Source organism: Triturus cristatus, chromosome 7 (assembly GCF_964204655.1).
Source record: "Triturus cristatus chromosome 7, aTriCri1.1, whole genome shotgun sequence".
NCBI classification, from domain to species: domain Eukaryota; kingdom Metazoa; phylum Chordata; class Amphibia; order Caudata; family Salamandridae; genus Triturus; species Triturus cristatus.
In genome coordinates this window covers 43,361,456-43,378,074 of record NC_140590.1, presented here as the reverse complement: position 1 = coordinate 43,378,074, position 16,619 = coordinate 43,361,456, and the positions used below count along the sequence as shown (strand labels likewise).

General features: G+C 48.7%; 1 protein-coding gene across 1 annotated transcript in view; it reads left to right on the top strand.

Moving 5' to 3' along the window:
- CIC (capicua transcriptional repressor) overlaps positions 1 to 16,619 on the top strand; it is a 786,494-nt gene that overhangs the window by 493,722 nt on the left and 276,153 nt on the right. Inside the window, exon 11 of the mRNA XM_085615585.1 lies at positions 15,054 to 16,566. Within this exon, the coding sequence (XP_085471711.1) occupies positions 15,054 to 16,566 (1,513 nt within the window). The remainder of the gene's footprint in view (positions 1 to 15,053; positions 16,567 to 16,619) is intronic.

The window sequence follows — 16,619 nt, the reverse complement described above, 5'->3', positions numbered from 1 at the left end:
ACCTTCCCCTGTATGGAATCTAAATGTAGTTCTTACAAGGCTAATGGGTCCGCCCTTCGAACCAATGCATAAATGTGAGCTACAGTTCCTCACCTGGAAAACAGCTGTTCGAGGCATATGAGCTGCAGATTGTACACTTAGCATAGGTCGCCATCTGGTGTTGGGCCCGGATGTTTGCAGTTTGTTTTTCTTCTTGGACCGTCTTTGGAAGTCACGAGTTTGGTGACTCCTCCTTCGGTCCGTACTGCGCATGGGCTTCGGCTCCATCCTCAGATTGTTTTTTTCCGCCATCGGGCTCGGATGTGATACTTCGTACTCCGGCTTCGAACTTCTACGGTTCCAGCCTCGACGGAAAATCCTCGATTCTTCGAGTTCCTCATCATCTTCATCTCTCGAAGCGGCACTTTTTCCATCCCGTACATCGACACCGGCCTTCGGGCCCTCCGCGACTCCGGTCCCGGCCGATGGAAAGGACTCCGTTTAAAAAGTGCCCAAAATGTGGGTCTAAATTTCCCCACACCGACCTCCATCAGGTGTGTAACCTTTGCCTCTCTCCGGAACACGAGGCTCGAGACTGCCCCGCCTGCAAGTCTTTTCGATCGAAGAAAACGATCCGAGATCGAAGGGCTCGACGCACCATGGCGCACTCATCCTCGACAGCTCCACCGGACATCTTCGGAGACGACGCCGAAGCTTCGGAGCAGACACACACCGAACTGGGAGAAGACATCGTCAGCGCTTCCGAGGCCGACGACTCCGACCTGGAGGACGTAACACCAGGACAGCGGGCCGTGAGTACAATGCCCCCTCCCAGCCCCGCACCGAAAACCAAAGAGACTCCGGTTACTCCCTCGCCTGCCGGCCTGGGCAAAACCAAAACCAAAGCCTCGACCACCCCACCTTCGGGCCCGGTGTCGAAGCACTCAAAGTCTCACGGCAGCTCGGGATCGAGCCAGCCGACGCCCGGTGCCGATAAACACCACTCGGCACCGAAGCCTGCAAAATCCAGCTCGACTCCGAAACCACCGGTGCCGAAGCCTGGACACTCGGCGCCGACCAAACACAAACAGAAATCGGTCGGCACCGACGCTCCGGCGCCGAAACAGCATTCGACGCCGAAACACACGGAGACCTCCAAAAAGCAGGGCGTACACAGAACATCGAAACCTCCGGTTCCGAAATCGCCGGTGCCGACAGACGACTCGGCGCCATTGGCTCTGTTTACACCAGACCCTTTACAAAAGACTTTGTCCAGAGATCCAAAGACTGGCCTTTTGACTGTGATTACTAAGAAGCGTCGCCTTGAGGCTCCGGCTCCTCCTCCTCCACCCAAAAAGAGGGACTCAGCTACTTCTCCCCTTAGAGTACCCTCCCCACTGCCACCCCCCCTCCCACCACCACCCCCTCCACCTTTACCTCACTACGATCCGGCCCCATCCCCAGACCCGGATGACGGGGACCCGGACAATGACCCAGGGGACGCCCCAATGGATCCCACTCCACCAGGGACCCCAGATCCATGGGAGGATTATAATAACCCTGATGTACCCAATGTACCTCAAGACGACCTATACCCATCAAGGCCGTCTCCTCCAGAGGACTCTTTAGGGTTTCACCATTTAGTGCAGAGAGCAGCACACTACCATGGGGTGGACATGCACACGGAACCAGTGGAAGAAGACTTCCTACTGGATACATTTGATTTACAAGATCGTTCCACTGCTATTTTACCCATGCTTAAGGGTGTCACCAAGCACGCTACAGAGGTATTCAAAGACCCTGTCAGAGCCAGAGTACTAAACCCTAGAATAGAGAAGAAGTACAAGGCGGCACCCACAGACCCTGCATACATCAAGGGCCCTGCTCCTCTAGATTCCCTAGTTGTCTCCACAGCTAGAAAGCGGGCTAACTCCCAATCCTCAGGAGATGCCCCACCACCAGACAAGGAATCTAAACTTCTGGACGCGTCTGGTAAACGCACCGCCTACCAGGCTGCAAACATGTGGCGCATTGCAAATACACAAGCACTGCTTGCGCGATATGATAGAGCACACTATGATGAATTAGAGGCTCTTATGCAGCACCTTCCAGAGAAATACAAACGCCAAGCTCATGACCTGATACAGGAGGGCAAACTAATCACAAACACCTCCATTAAGTGTGCCCTCGATGCAGCAGACACTGCTTCTAGAGCCATAAACACCAGTGTCCTGCTTCGCCGCCATGCCTGGCTCAGGATATCAGGGTTCAAGCCTGAGGTCCAGACATCAATACTTAATCACACCTTTGACCAGCAAACACTCTTTGGCCCAAAGGTAGACGAAGCGCTCGAAAAAATGAAGAAAGATACAGACACAGCGAAGTCTATGGGAGCGCTCCAGACCCAAGCCTCTAAGCGTTCCTTTCGACGCTCGTCCTTTCGTGGCACAGGTAGAGGCTCCTCCACCGATAATACCTCTACCTCCTACAAATCCCCTCCTCAAAATACCTTTTCAAAGGGCAACCAAAGAGGTGGTTACAGAGGCAACAACAATAAGGGCAGGGGCAAAACCAACAATACCCGTTCTGCCACCCCACCCGCACAATGACTCCCCTTCGCTCCCCCCAGACCATTCCACTCCAGTCGGGGGCAGACTACAAGATTTTATCCACGTATGGGAGTCCATAACATCGGACAAATGGGTGACCCAAATCATTCGGTCAGGGTACTGCCTCGAGCTAACATCTACCCCACCCAATATCCCACCAAGGCACCGTCCAATGTCCCAAGAGCATTCCACACTGCTCAAACAAGAGGTACTCTCGCTCCTCCAGAAACACGCCATAGAGCAGGTACCCGACAATCAACGAAATCTAGGGGTCTACTCCCTATATTTCTTAATCCCAAAGAAAGACGAGACCCTCAGACCCATTCTGGATCTCCGGCCTCTAAATGCCTACATACATTCAGACCACTTTCACATGGTCACCTTACAACAAGTCCTCCCACTCCTCTGCCAGGGAGACTTTCTCACAACACTGGATCTGAAAGACGCGTACTTTCACATTCCAATACACCCCTCTCACAGAAAATACCTCAGGTTCGTGGTGGACGGGCAACATTACCAATTCAAGGTTCTCCCCTTCGGGGTCACCACTGCACCACGGGTGTTTACCAAATGCCTAGCAGTAGTAGCAGCACACCTCAGACGTCAACATGTTCACGTCTTCCCTTACTTAGACGACTGGCTCATAAAAGCCGCGTCCTACCACCAATGCGTGCAACATACAAACAGCACCATCCAACTGCTTCATCAGCTAGGCTTCACGGTGAACTACCAAAAGTCCCACCTCATACCATCTCACACAAAGCAATATCTCGGGGCCACCATAGACACCTCAAAAGGTATTGCCTATCCAAACTCAGCCAGAATCACAAGCATTCTAGCCTTACGCAAAATATTCCTTCCTCAACACTCTCTACCAGCAAGAGTGTTTATGAAGCTCATAGGGATGATGGCGTCTTGCATCTTCATAGTGCCCCATGCAAGACTCCACATGCGTCCACTTCAGGAGTGCCTAGCACAACAGTGGAACCAGGCCCAGGGTCAGCTGACGGATCTGGTGTTGGTGGACGGCCGCACACATCACTCTCTGCAGTGGTGGAACACCACAAACCTTTCCAAGGGACGGCCGTTCCTGGACCCGGTTCCCCAAGTGACTCTAACAGCGGACGCATCGCTCTCCGGCTGGGGAGCGCACCTCTTACACCTCACAATGCAAGGTCTATGGACGCCACAGCAAAAAACGCTCCACATCAACCATCTGGAGCTTTTGGCGATCTTTCTAGCCCTAAAATCTTTCCAAAAGCAGATTTCAGGCAAAGCAGTCCTCATTCGCACAGACAACATGACTGCGATGTATTATATACAGAAACAGGGGGGGACACACTCTCCCCAGCTCTCCCGCTTAGCCCAGAGCATATGGAGATGGGCAATTCCCCAAAACATTTTTCTCCTGGCACAACATGTTCCAGGCGTACAAAACACCATAGCAGATCTGCTCAGCAGACAGACTCAACAACTACACGAATGGGAACTGCATCCACAAGTTCTTCACCCATTCTTCCGACAGTGGGGGCATCCTCAAATAGACCTCTTCGCCACCCACGAAAACAAAAAATGCCCAAGCTTCGCCGCCAGATACCCACACCCATTGTCCAAGGGCAATGCGATATGGATGAACTGGTCAGGCAGATTTGCATACGCCTTTCCACCTCTCCCACTAATTCCATTAGTGGTCAGGAAACTACAACAGCACTCCCTCACACTCATTCTGGTAGCTCCGACGTGGGCCAGACAGCCGTGGTACACCACGCTACTACAACTATCAGTGGTACCACATCAAAAACTGCACCTTTCCCCATGCCTCCTAACCCAGAACCATGGAGAAATCAGGCACCCGGACCCAGCTCAGCTCAACCTGGCGATCTGGCTCCTGAAATCTTAGAATTCGGGTACCTTAACCTTCCCCCTGATTGCATGAACATCATCATGGAAGCCAGACGTCCTACCACTAGAGCATGCTATGCCGCAAAGTGGAAAAGATTTGTAATGTACTGCCGTAACAATACAATCAACCCTCTAGATGCATCCATACAACACATCATATGCTATCTGCTCCATCTTCACAGGTGTAACCTGGCGTATTCATCCATACGCCTACACCTAGCAGCGATCGCTGCCTATCTACAAAACAGACAGCATTTGTCACTCTTCAGAGTGCCCGCTATTAAAGCCTTCATGGAAGGCCTCAAACGAGTAATTCCTCCCAGGGCACCACCCTCCCCGGTATGGAATCTAAATTTGGTCCTTACACGACTAATGGGTCCGCCCTTCGAACCAATGCACAAATGTGAGCTACAATTTCTCACCTGGAAAACAGCTTTCCTTGTAGCTATCACTTCCCTTAGAAGGGTTGGTGAAATACAAGCGTTCACCATACAGGAACCTTACATACAAATGCATCACAGCAAGGTCATACTTCGAACTAATCCGAAGTTCCTGCCCAAAGTCATTACCCCCTTCCACCTCAATCAATCAGTGGAATTACCTGTCTTCTTTTCGCAACCCCAATCTGTTGCGGAAAGGGCCTTACACACACTAGATGTGAAAAGAGCGTTGCTATATTACATACAAAGAACGCAACCCTTCAGGAAGACCAAACAGTTGTTCGTTTCCTTTTCTCCACCACATAAAGGCAACCCCATCTCAAAATCAGGGATAGCTAGGTGGATTGTAAAATGCATACAAATTTGCTATCAGAAGGCAAAGAGAACATTATCTGTTCCCCCTAAAGCCCACTCTACAAGAAAGTTAGGGGCTTCTATGGCTTTTCTAGGGAATATACCCTTAGATGACATATGCAAGGCAGCCACATGGTCTACACCGCACACATTCACAAAACACTACTGTGTAGATGTGCATTCCCAGCAGCAAGCTAGGGTGGGCCAGGCTGTACTAAAAACACTCTTTCAAACAGCTGCAACGGATACCGGTGGTCGCCGCTAAGGTTGGGTACTGCTATATAATCTATGCTAAGTGTACAATCTGCAGCTCATATGCCTCGAACGGAATATGCTACTTACCAGTATGCATCTGTTCTTGGCATGTAGAGCTGCAGAGTTGTACACGCCCACCCGCCTCCCCGGCTACCTGTATCCGTTCCAGTCCATCTTATTTAGATACAACACACATGGGTTTCTCACTGTTATTACTACGCTCCATCATTTCCCTGTTGGCGAAAAACAATCTGAGGATGGAGCCGAAGCCCATGCGCAGTACGGACCGAAGGAGGAGTCACCAAACTCGTGACTTCCAAAGACGGTCCAAGAAGAAAAACAAACTGCAAACATCCGGGCCCAACACCAGATGGCGACCTATGCTAAGTGTACAACTCTGCAGCTCTACATGCCAAGAACAGATGCATACTGGTAAGTAGCATATTCCTTCCTCGTAGCTATCACTTCCCTTAGAAGGGTTGGTGAAATACAAGCGTTCACTATACAGGAACCCTTCTTACAAATACATCACAGCAAAGTGATACTTCGTACAAATCCAAAGTTTCTGCCCAAGGTCATTTCCCCCTTCCATCTCAATCAATCGGTGGAATTACCTGTCTTTTTCTCGCAACCTCAATCTGTTGCGGAAAGGGCCTTACACACACTTGATGTTAAGAGGGCTTTACTGTACTACATACAGAGAACGCAACCTTTCAGGAAAACTAAACAATTGTTTGTTTCCTTCTCTCCACCACATAAAGGCAACCCCATCTCTAAATCAGGGATAGCTAGGTGGATTGTAAAGTGCATACAAATTTGCTATCAAAAGGCAAAAAGAACATTATCTGTTCCACCTAAAGCCCACTCTACTAGAAAGTTAGGGGCTTCTATGGCTTTTCTAGGGAACATACCCTTAGATGACATCTGCAAAGCAGCCACATGGTCAACACCGCACACCTTCACAAAACATTACTGTGCAGACGTGCATTCCAAGCAACAAGCTAGTGTGGGCCAGGCTGTACTAAAGACACTTTTTCAAACCACTGCAACGGATACGGGTGGTCGCCGCTGAGGTTGGGTACTGCTATATAATCTATGCTAAGTGTACAATCTGCAGCTCATATGCCTCGAACGGAATATGCTACTTACCAGTATGCATCTGTTCTTGGCATGTAGAGCTGCAGAGTTGTACACGCCCATCCGCCTCCCCGGCTACCTGTATCCGTTCCAGTCCATCTTATTTAGATACAACACACATGGGTTTCTCACTGTTATTACTACGCTCCATCATTTCCCTGTTGACGAAAAACAATCTGAGGATGGAGCCGAAGCCCATGCGCAGTACGGACCGAAGGAGGAGTCACCGAACTTGTGACTTCCAAAGACTGTCCAAAGAACAAAAACAAACTGCAAACATCCGGGCCCAACACCAGATGGCGATCTATGCTAAGTGTACAACTCTGCAGCTCTACATGCCAAGAACAGATGCATACTGGTAAGTAGCATATTCCTTTTCAAACTTTTCGACGCACAAACTCTCCGGTATTGTTATAGATCGCGTGATCTTCGACGCGCAACTCAACAACTCGATTCCGCTCGTCGACGCGGGCCGTTGGGCACATCCACGCCGTCGGGCCAACAGCTCATGTAAAGGACTCAATTTAAAAAATGCCACCAGTGTGGAGCTATATTCCCACACAGTGACCATCACAAGGTCTGTAACCTGTGTCTCTCGCCAGAACATGACAAGAACAATTGCCAGGCCTGTGCCTCTTTTTGATCAAAAAAGACCATCCGTGATCGTTGGGCCCGACGACACATCATGGCGCAGAATGCAGCTCTGGACATCTTCGATGAAGGCCTAGATGTCCCAGAAGAAGATTCCGAAGACCTCGAAATCTTGTCCGAAGCAGATGATTCACTCTGACGACCACATCACTCCTGGTCAACGAGTGAGTACAATTGCACCTACCCCCACTCCACCCCAGAAAAAGAAGGCCCTGGTCAAGACTTCGCCTGCTGGCCCCAGTCTCAACCAAAAACAGACTTCAGAAGCCCTGCCTTCGGGCTCGGCTCCAAAGATAAAGGAAAAGCCTTCCGATAGCTCGGGACCTAGCAAACCGCATATCCCCGTCCCGAAACCGCCTTCGGCACCGAAACCAAAAAGAAATTGGCTTCGACCACCTTGACGCCGAAAGAAAAACCTTCGGATCCAAAACCAAAGCCTTCGGAACCAAAGAAGATTTCAGTCTCCATAGCCAAGCCAAAGGACTCTAAAACATCTCCTAAGGCCTTGGAGCTCAAAACTCAACCACGCTCGGACGAGAAAAAGTCGGCGCCGAAAGCGGTTGTCGAGGAGGAAGAACTTTTTCGACCGGATCCCGTCGATCCAAAACTGAAAAAATTGCATATCGACCCCAAAACAGAACATGTGGCCGCTGTGCCACAGGAGAAGAGGAAGCTGGATACAACAGACACTCCTGCAGTGCCTCTGAAGAGAAAAGACTGTGCCATTTCACCTATAAGACCCTCTTCTCCTGTTCTTCCTACTCCTGTTCTTCCTCCTATACCTCTCTCACCTCCACAGTCTACACCACTTCCAAATACACCACCACCACAGGATGATGATAATGATGACATACGGGGAGGGGGGGGGGCAACAATGACCCTTTCACTAATCCTGACAATGATACGGACACGCCACAGGATGTCTGGGACGATTATGACGTCCCAATAGATCCCTCAGACCTCCCAGATCCCCAGCCATATCCAACAAAACCATCTCCCCCAGATGACAATATTGGATTTGGGCAGCTTGTTAACAAAGCTGCTATTTACCGTGGTGTTCACATGTATTCAGACCCTGCAGGGGAGGATTTCCTCCTAGATACTTTTGAACAGTCGCAAAAATCTGTACAAATACTGCCAATGCTCAAAGGGGTCATTAAACATGCCCCAGACATATTCAAAGACCCAGTGAGAGCTAGAATTCTCAATCCCAGGATTGATAATAAAATACAAACCTGCCCCCAACGATCCCGCCTACATTAGATGGCAGCTACTCCTAGACTCACTAGTAGTGTCTAACGCTAGAAAACGCACCAACTCACAAACCTCCGGTGATGCACCACCTCCGGACAAGGAATCTAAGCTGCTAGATGCTGGCAAAAGAGTTGCCACCCAAGCAGCCAATCACTGGCGCATAGCTAATACCCAAGCATTACTTGCAAGGTATGATACAGTTCACTATGACAGACTAGAAACCCTATTACAACACTTGCCTGATCAGTACAAGACTCAGGCAAATGACTTCATTCAGGAAGGCAAATTAATAACCAATTCATCAATCAAGTGTGCCTTTGATGCAGCCGACACAGCCTCTAGGTCCATTAACACTAGTGTGCTGCTCAGACGACATGCCTGGCTACGTATTTCAGGCTTTAAACAAGAGGTACAAACCACCATCCTCAACCAGCCGTTCAATCAAGAACAACTCTTTGGACCGGCTGTAGACACCACCCTGGAAAAAATGAAAAAGGACACGGAGACTGCTAAGTCCACGGGAGCGTTACAGTCTCCATCCACACGTTGGTCCTTACGTCGCTCCTTTTATAGAGGAGGATCCAAAAACATGGGAACAGACACTACCTCCACTTCTTATAAAAACAACAACACAAACATCCCCCAATAGAGGATATTTTAGAGGAGGATACAGGGGAAATAACAACAAAGGAAGAGGCCAAGGTAACAACAACACCCGGACCTCCCCCGCTACTAAACAGTGACTTCCCTCCACTCCCCCCAGACCATTCCACTCCGGTCGGGGGAAGACGTTCACAGTTCCTGCCTGTCTGGAACTCCATTACTGTAATATATCAATGGGGGGGGGGGGGGTGGGGGGGGGGGGGTCGGAAGAAGCAGTGATCCACTCAGCTTCCAATGGTTAGTACAACAATATCAGGGTGGGGGAGAATGGACCACTTGTCCTGTGCACCAGGGTCTTTAGTTAACGTGGTTGGTCATCGTTAAAAACCCTCATATACGTACACAGGCGTTCGGCGGTATATCTTGATTCTCCGCCTTCGTGTATCGTAATAGCATGATCATTGGGCTTTTTTTTGTCCAAATGCTAACCTCCCCATGGAGGAAGACCAACTGGTTGTGCAGTAGTGGTCAGAAATATTAGGACGAGGGTGTGCTCGTGCTCCGTGAACTGTGATATTTAAAATTCCTTATGTCAAATCCCGTATCCTTTATTCTTGAGATGCATGACAGAGGGAAATTAAAAAATAGTGGTCGTGCATGTGAATAAACTTGATTATTAGTTTAATGCACTGGCAAGGGTCTAATGTGATCTGGTCAACATGTTTCAGCCTCATGCAGGGTCTAGAGGCTTTCGTCAGGACCAAAAGGAGTATTGGGGGGCAATTTTTAGCTCACCACAAGTGTTCTGGAGGTGGGTATTTTTACTCACCACCTTTGTTGTAAGGAGTCAGACCGATAGTATCTGTTCCTGTAAAGACAATCATGAATATTATCACAACCTAACATATTACTGGTATATGTACCGTGCTAGAACGATATTCAATTGCAATTAGCCCCGTTTACACCGAACTCGGTGGTGGATTGTCGTGCGCATTACTCGCGCCTTTATTTTCTCAGCATAGGGTGTATACTTAATTAAATTAGCTAAATACGGAAGGGTTTAGCAAACGTTATCTCGGTTCTCTTAGTAGCATGGTGCACGTTTGCCAAAGTGTGTTAAAGCGGGCCGCTATGGATATGCGATTGATCTATCGTTAAATTCTTCTCATAAATGGCTCGTCGTGTGATGATAAAACGATTAATTGTGGTGAGTGTGATGGTAATTACGTGAACTCGTGTGGACTTACAGCGTCGCCGTTTGTCTACAAAGCGTAAATATCAGAAAGCGATAGTCAGTTACCTTATTTAACAAGTTGGACATCTTCCTTCAGGGTATCTGTCAGTTAGATGAGAGCCTTTTGCTGTAGGAAAGGGGAAACAGTTAGGTTATTTTACTCACTATTTACCGCGGCGTGGAGACTTGCCTCGGCGTCGCTTACCGGCTACTCTGGCAGAATCGCTTGTTCTGACTCTGACGTATTCCCTGGGTTAACGTGCGCCCGGTTGGATTCACGTTACATAGACCGGCGCTCCTAAAATCAAAGTAGCACTACTCGGTCTTGGTTGGCCATGATGGTGGCACTCGTGGTTGGCATAGTTGCTTGTTAGGGATAAGTATGTGGGTGATGTACAAGTGTGAAGATTGGAATTTTTAAAACACTTAATCTTCATGTCATATTGCATAGCGCATGCAGAATAAGAATTTCTCAGTCTTAGTTAGCATTGTTGATGGCACTGGTGGTTGGCACCGTGGCTCTTGGCGATTTGTACAATGGTAATACGTGTATGTGTTGGTGGTGTACAACGGACAGTATGTGCAAATACTGAAACTAAGAGTTTCTCCATCTTGATTACCATGTTCATGATGTTTCAAAAATGATTCTTACTCGTACTGGGTGCAATGATGTCATTATATGTACTTCGAAGTTTGTGTTCGGAGTCTAGGGGTTGTCAGGAACCTATTCATTGGGTCCTCTGTATTCAATGGTTCTTACCACAAAAGTATATTCCTGATGGGTAGTCGTCACTGTCACTTGTTAAGGGCGCACCAAGGTATGGTATCGTTCAGACCTTCTTTGTCTGTCTTGAGACGATGGACCCAGCGTTGTTCCTTTTCAAAAAGTACGCGCTCCACATTGTGGCCTTTAAACATTTGGGTCTCTATAATTACCCAGTGTAAGTCTTCTGCGGTATGATTTGCTTCAATATAGTGTTTACTCATTTGTGTTGTTACTCTATTGCATGTGATGTTACTTCGATGCTCAATGATCCGCTGCTTGATCTTCCGGCACGTCATTCCTATGTATCTCAAACCACAGGGGCAAACGATCATGTACACCACATGGGTGGTGTTACAGTTCGTATGGTTGCGCAGTTCCCATTTTAGGTTAGGGAGTAATTGTAAGGTCTTAGTCACTTTTGTGAGATAGCATACCGAACATGTGCCGCATGGGTTATGACCCACTATTGGACTCAAGTTCCATACCTTTGTTATGGTTTCCCTTGAGGTGATGCTTCTAGGTCTTGTATGGACCAAGATGTCTTTGATATTTTTGGTTCTCTTATGGGCAAATCTCGGTTTAGGCCATTTTAATGTGTTCGAAGTTAAGATTCTCCAGTTCTTGTTAATGATTTTCTTCACTGCGTTTGATTCAGTGTTGTAAGTTGTGACACACGTCAGGAGATCTTTTGGTTCTTCTCTGCACAGTAGATAGTAGATTCTCTCTGGGCTGATTGCGGGCTCTTTTCTGACATTTTTTTATAGTTTTGATTGGATAATCCCTCTTCATGAGTTGATCCTCTAGACCTCTTGCCTGTTGTTTGTAGTCATCTAGGTTACTGCAGTTACGTTTTAGACGTAAAAACTGACTGTAAGGAAGATTGTCTCTGAGGGGTCGGGGATGAAAACTGTTATAGGAAAGGATGCTGTTCCTTGCCGTCGGTTTGTAGTAAGTTTTGGTGTGCAGTGTACCATTCTTGGAGAAGAGGGTTACATCCAGAAAATCCAGTTGTTTTTTATCTGCTGTAGATGTGAATTTGAGACAGTCGTCTCTCATGTTTATCCATGTTAGGAAATTATTTTGTATTGGAATGCTGTAAATTAGCCCTCACAGAAAATTTACTACAAACCGACGGCAAGGAACAGCATCCTTTCCTATAACAGTTTTCATCTGTATTATCTTCAGAAGCAAGGGTGCACCCGGTCTCCCCACCTCTCTCAACTAGCTCAGGGCATTTGGCGGTGGGCTGTCCGTCACAAGATCTATCTGCATGCAGGAGTGGACAACGACTTTGCCGGCCTTCTCAGCAGGATGTGTCAAAAAGTCTACGAGTGGGAACTTCACCCGCAAGTCCTACTCTAGTACTTCCACCAGTGGAGCTTCCTCGATATAGACCTGTTTGCCACAGCAGAAAACTCCAAATTCCCAAGCTTCACCTCCAGGTTTCCACTGTGCCTTTCTTCCTCTCCCACTGCTTCCATTTATGGTTAGAAGGCTTCAGAGGATGTCTCTCACCCTCATCCTGGTGACTTCCACCAGGACTTGCCAACCCTGGTTCACGACTGTTTGAACTCTCGGTGGTTCAACACCAGAGGCTCCCCAACAGGCTGGACATTCCTCTTTCAGAAGCATTGAGAAATCAGGCACCTAAATCCCAGGTTGCTCAATTTTTGCGATCAGGCTCCTGGGGTCCCTAGAGTTTGGGTACCTTAATCGTCCACCTGAATGCATGGACATTTTCAAGGAAGCGCACAGACCTACCACCCGTGCTTCTTATGCTGCCAGGTGGAAAAGATTGGTGTACTACTGTCACTCAAACCACATCGACCCACTAGCAGCCCAAATACAATATATTGTCTGCTACCTACTACATTTGCAGGTGTCGGGTTTGCCCTTCACTTCGGTACAACTACGCTTAGCTGCTGTGTCCACTTAACTTCAGAACAGACAACACATTTCCCTTTTCAGAATTCCAGTCCTCAAAGCTTTTATGGAGGGTCTTAAGAGGGTCATCCCTCCTTGTTTTCCACCGCCACTCGCATGGAACCTCAACATTGTATTAAAAAGACTGAACCCCTCCAATCTTGCCCCCTTCCATTGCTATTTTGGAAGGTTGCATTCCTAGTTGCAAGCACTTCACTCAGAGGTGTCCGTGAGCTTCAGGCACTAACCTTGGAAGAACCTTGTTTCCAAATCCAAGGGGTAGGGTTTGTCCTCCGCGCCATCCTCAAATTCCTCCCTAGGGTGGTCTCTCAGTTCCACATTAATCAGTCGTTTGAACTCTGTTTAAACCCCCCCCCCCCCCCCCCCCCCCCCCCACCTGGTTCGGTTGCGGAATGGGCTCTCCACACTTTAGATGTAAGCGAGCCCTCAGGTGCTACATTGACATGACTAAACCTTTTAGAGACACACAGCAGCTCTTTGTTGCTTTCTCCAAACCACACAAAAGGAAGGCACTATCCAAATCAGGCTTTGCAAGGTGCATAGTATAGTGTATTCTTACATGTTATGCTAAAGCCAAGAGGACGCAGCCTATTCTTCCTGGAGCCTCCACGGCTTTCCTAGGAAAAATTCCAATAGCTGACATATGCAAAGCAGCTACATGGTCTGCACCACACACGTTTACCAAAGATTACTGCGTGGCCGTTCTAGCCTGCCAGCAAGCCAGCGTTGGCCAGGCACTGCTCCACACACTTTTTCAGTTTACTATAACACCCACTGGCTAGCAACCGCTTTTAGGGAGGACTGCTTTAAAGTCAATGCACAGCATGTGTATCTGCAGCCACACATGCCTCGAACAGAAAATGTTACTTGCCTAGTAGACATATGTTTGTGGCATGTAGTGCTGTAGACTCCTCCCCGAATACCTGTGGCCGTTGCAATAATCTTTCTGTCTTACTCTTCTTTTTGCATGGACATTTCTCTATTCTTCACTTCATTTACGACAATGTATCCTTACCCGCTGTGCAGGTAAGCAATCTAGCAACGGAATCTATGACCATGCGCATTACCGACAAGAGGAGGAGTCCCACTACCTCGTGACTCGAAAGGTGGCTTCTAAGAAAAACACCTTGCCCACATATGGACCCAACACTAAATGGCAGGAGTATGCACAGCATGTGAATCTATAGCACTGCATGCCATAAACAGATGTCTCCTGGGTAAGTAACATTTTCCTTAGGGCTAAATGTTTCTGTCAGGCATGCAAATATTTATTGTGGTTAAGGCATTTTGTTAATCCATACCAGGCTGGCAGCAATACCGGAAGGGATGTTCAAGTGAACACTACTCACTTTCTGTGAAATAACCATATGTATGTAGGGCCTTTTCATAGAGTGCTGTGGCCTTTTCCTAGGGTTTTGGACAGTACCCTGTATAGGTACTGTTTGCTGTAAGGGTCCCTGACCTGCAATACTGGTGCGTTCCGTTTGAATATTCATGTTGCTCACTTTTAACTCTTTCAGGGTAGCAAAGGCGAGAAGTCAAGGCTACTACTCAAGGTGGCCGAGGGGATTACAAACTTGGATTCAGAGCACATTGTAAATAACACTCTGCAAGATCAAAGCCTGTTCAGTAATTCAGTTTAGAAAAAGGGAAGAACTTAGAGTCTAACTATAGGTGCAGAGGGATCTCGTGCCCCCTCAGGTGTAGGTGCACTGGGACCGTATACAAGGGTTGCCAATAAACCATTCTTTTTTTTGTTTATCTTTTTATTAACAAAGCTCAAGAGAATTGTAGACACAGTATGCATAGTCAAGGTTACACAATCAAGCAGACAACCATTTTGCAAGGATGATACATTCACTGAACGATAGGCGGCCAATGAACCATTCTTCATGACTATAACCTCTTATTTTCCTCTTCTTCAGAACTTCCCTCCGAAGACATTCTCACCAGTGATCCGCACCGCCTCCCTCTCTGGAAATTACAGTCTCTGCCGGTCACCAATCGAAAATAAACCACAGATGAGCAGGCCTGCTGAGGGGGGCTCGGGCTCCCCCATGCACATCTCAACCTCTGAACTTCACCAGCAGGCCTGCTGCAAGAGCCTGGGCACATTCCAGCTAACGCCGAGCAGCTTCAAGTCCAGTGACTGCCGAGCTCCTGTCCGCTCTCAGAACATACCGTCCAAGCAAACAGATGTACGTTTCACCTTGGCAGACCCGAGTTCTGCACATAAGAGGAAGAGGGTAGACAACTTGTCACAGAGACTGGTGCTGCCTCAGGGGACAGAGGTGATGGAAAGCAGCCCTGGGAGCCAGCTGCATTTCTCGAGTCAGTCTGTCATCTCATGCACCTTACCGCAGGCCATGGTGCACCCCAGTGTGCACCCCTCCGCCAGTAGTGGGGTCTACACTCTACCTTCCAAAGCGTTTGAAACATCGTCATGCAGTCCCCAGCGCACTTCTGGTTCTGCAGACAGCCTTTCCTTCATTGCTGTATCTAGTAGTCGCTCAGCGGGCCTATCTCAGGGAACTGTACTAGTTACAAGTCCAGCAATTAGCAGTCCGAACTTTAAGGTGCTTGGTCCTGGACACTCCGCTGCAGGCACCCTGAGGACTGCTTCCACTATGGTTACCAATGTGGTGAAGCCAGTCAGCAGTTCCCCAGTGCCTATTGCTAGTAAACCCCTGCCTTCTTCAGCCAGAGCAAACAGTAGCGACCTGGGGTCTGGGCAAGCACTCATCGGTTCTCTGGAGCTACCTCAGCATTTCACTATGTTGGGTCCAGGGAAAATCGAAGTTACCTCCCCAGCCTGTGCTGTCACACACGCCCCCACAGTCCCCATCGGCCAAATCGCAGCCTCCTCACTACCTTCCATGGGAATAGGAGTAGTGTATACCCCAGGGGCTGACAGAAAGCACTTTCAGCCAGTAACAACTCAGGCCGGGCCAGTGAACAACCACAACCTGACAGCAGTGGTCGGTAAGACGCCCACAGCGCAAGGGAGCCTGGTAACAAACCTGCTAGTTGGGCCCACCAGTTATGGACCTGCTGTATCCAGTGGAGGAAATGGACCTGTGCCTATGTATTCCCCAGGTACGCTCACGCAGCAGCACTCACTTCAGCTCATTGCCCAGAACACCGCAGGTGGCCAGAATGGTCCCGTGCCCCTTGGCATCCTTCAGCCCCAACACATACTCTCTGCACCCAGTGCCAAGCCAGGCAGCATTACGCAGGTTCAGTACATCTTACCCAGCATCCCTCAACAGCTGCAGATGGCTGGAAGCAAGGTGCCAGGGACGGGTGGCACCACCAGCATTCGTTTCACCCTCCCCCATGCCAATGGGAAGGTCGTTGCAGCTTCCCAAGGGATTCCCATAATCCAGCCAGCACCATCTGCAAGCCCCAACATAACTATGGTGTCCAGCACCTCCAAAGGTAAGGCCTTTTGTTCTCTTTCTCTCGCTCCCTATCTAATGTGCACACCTTAT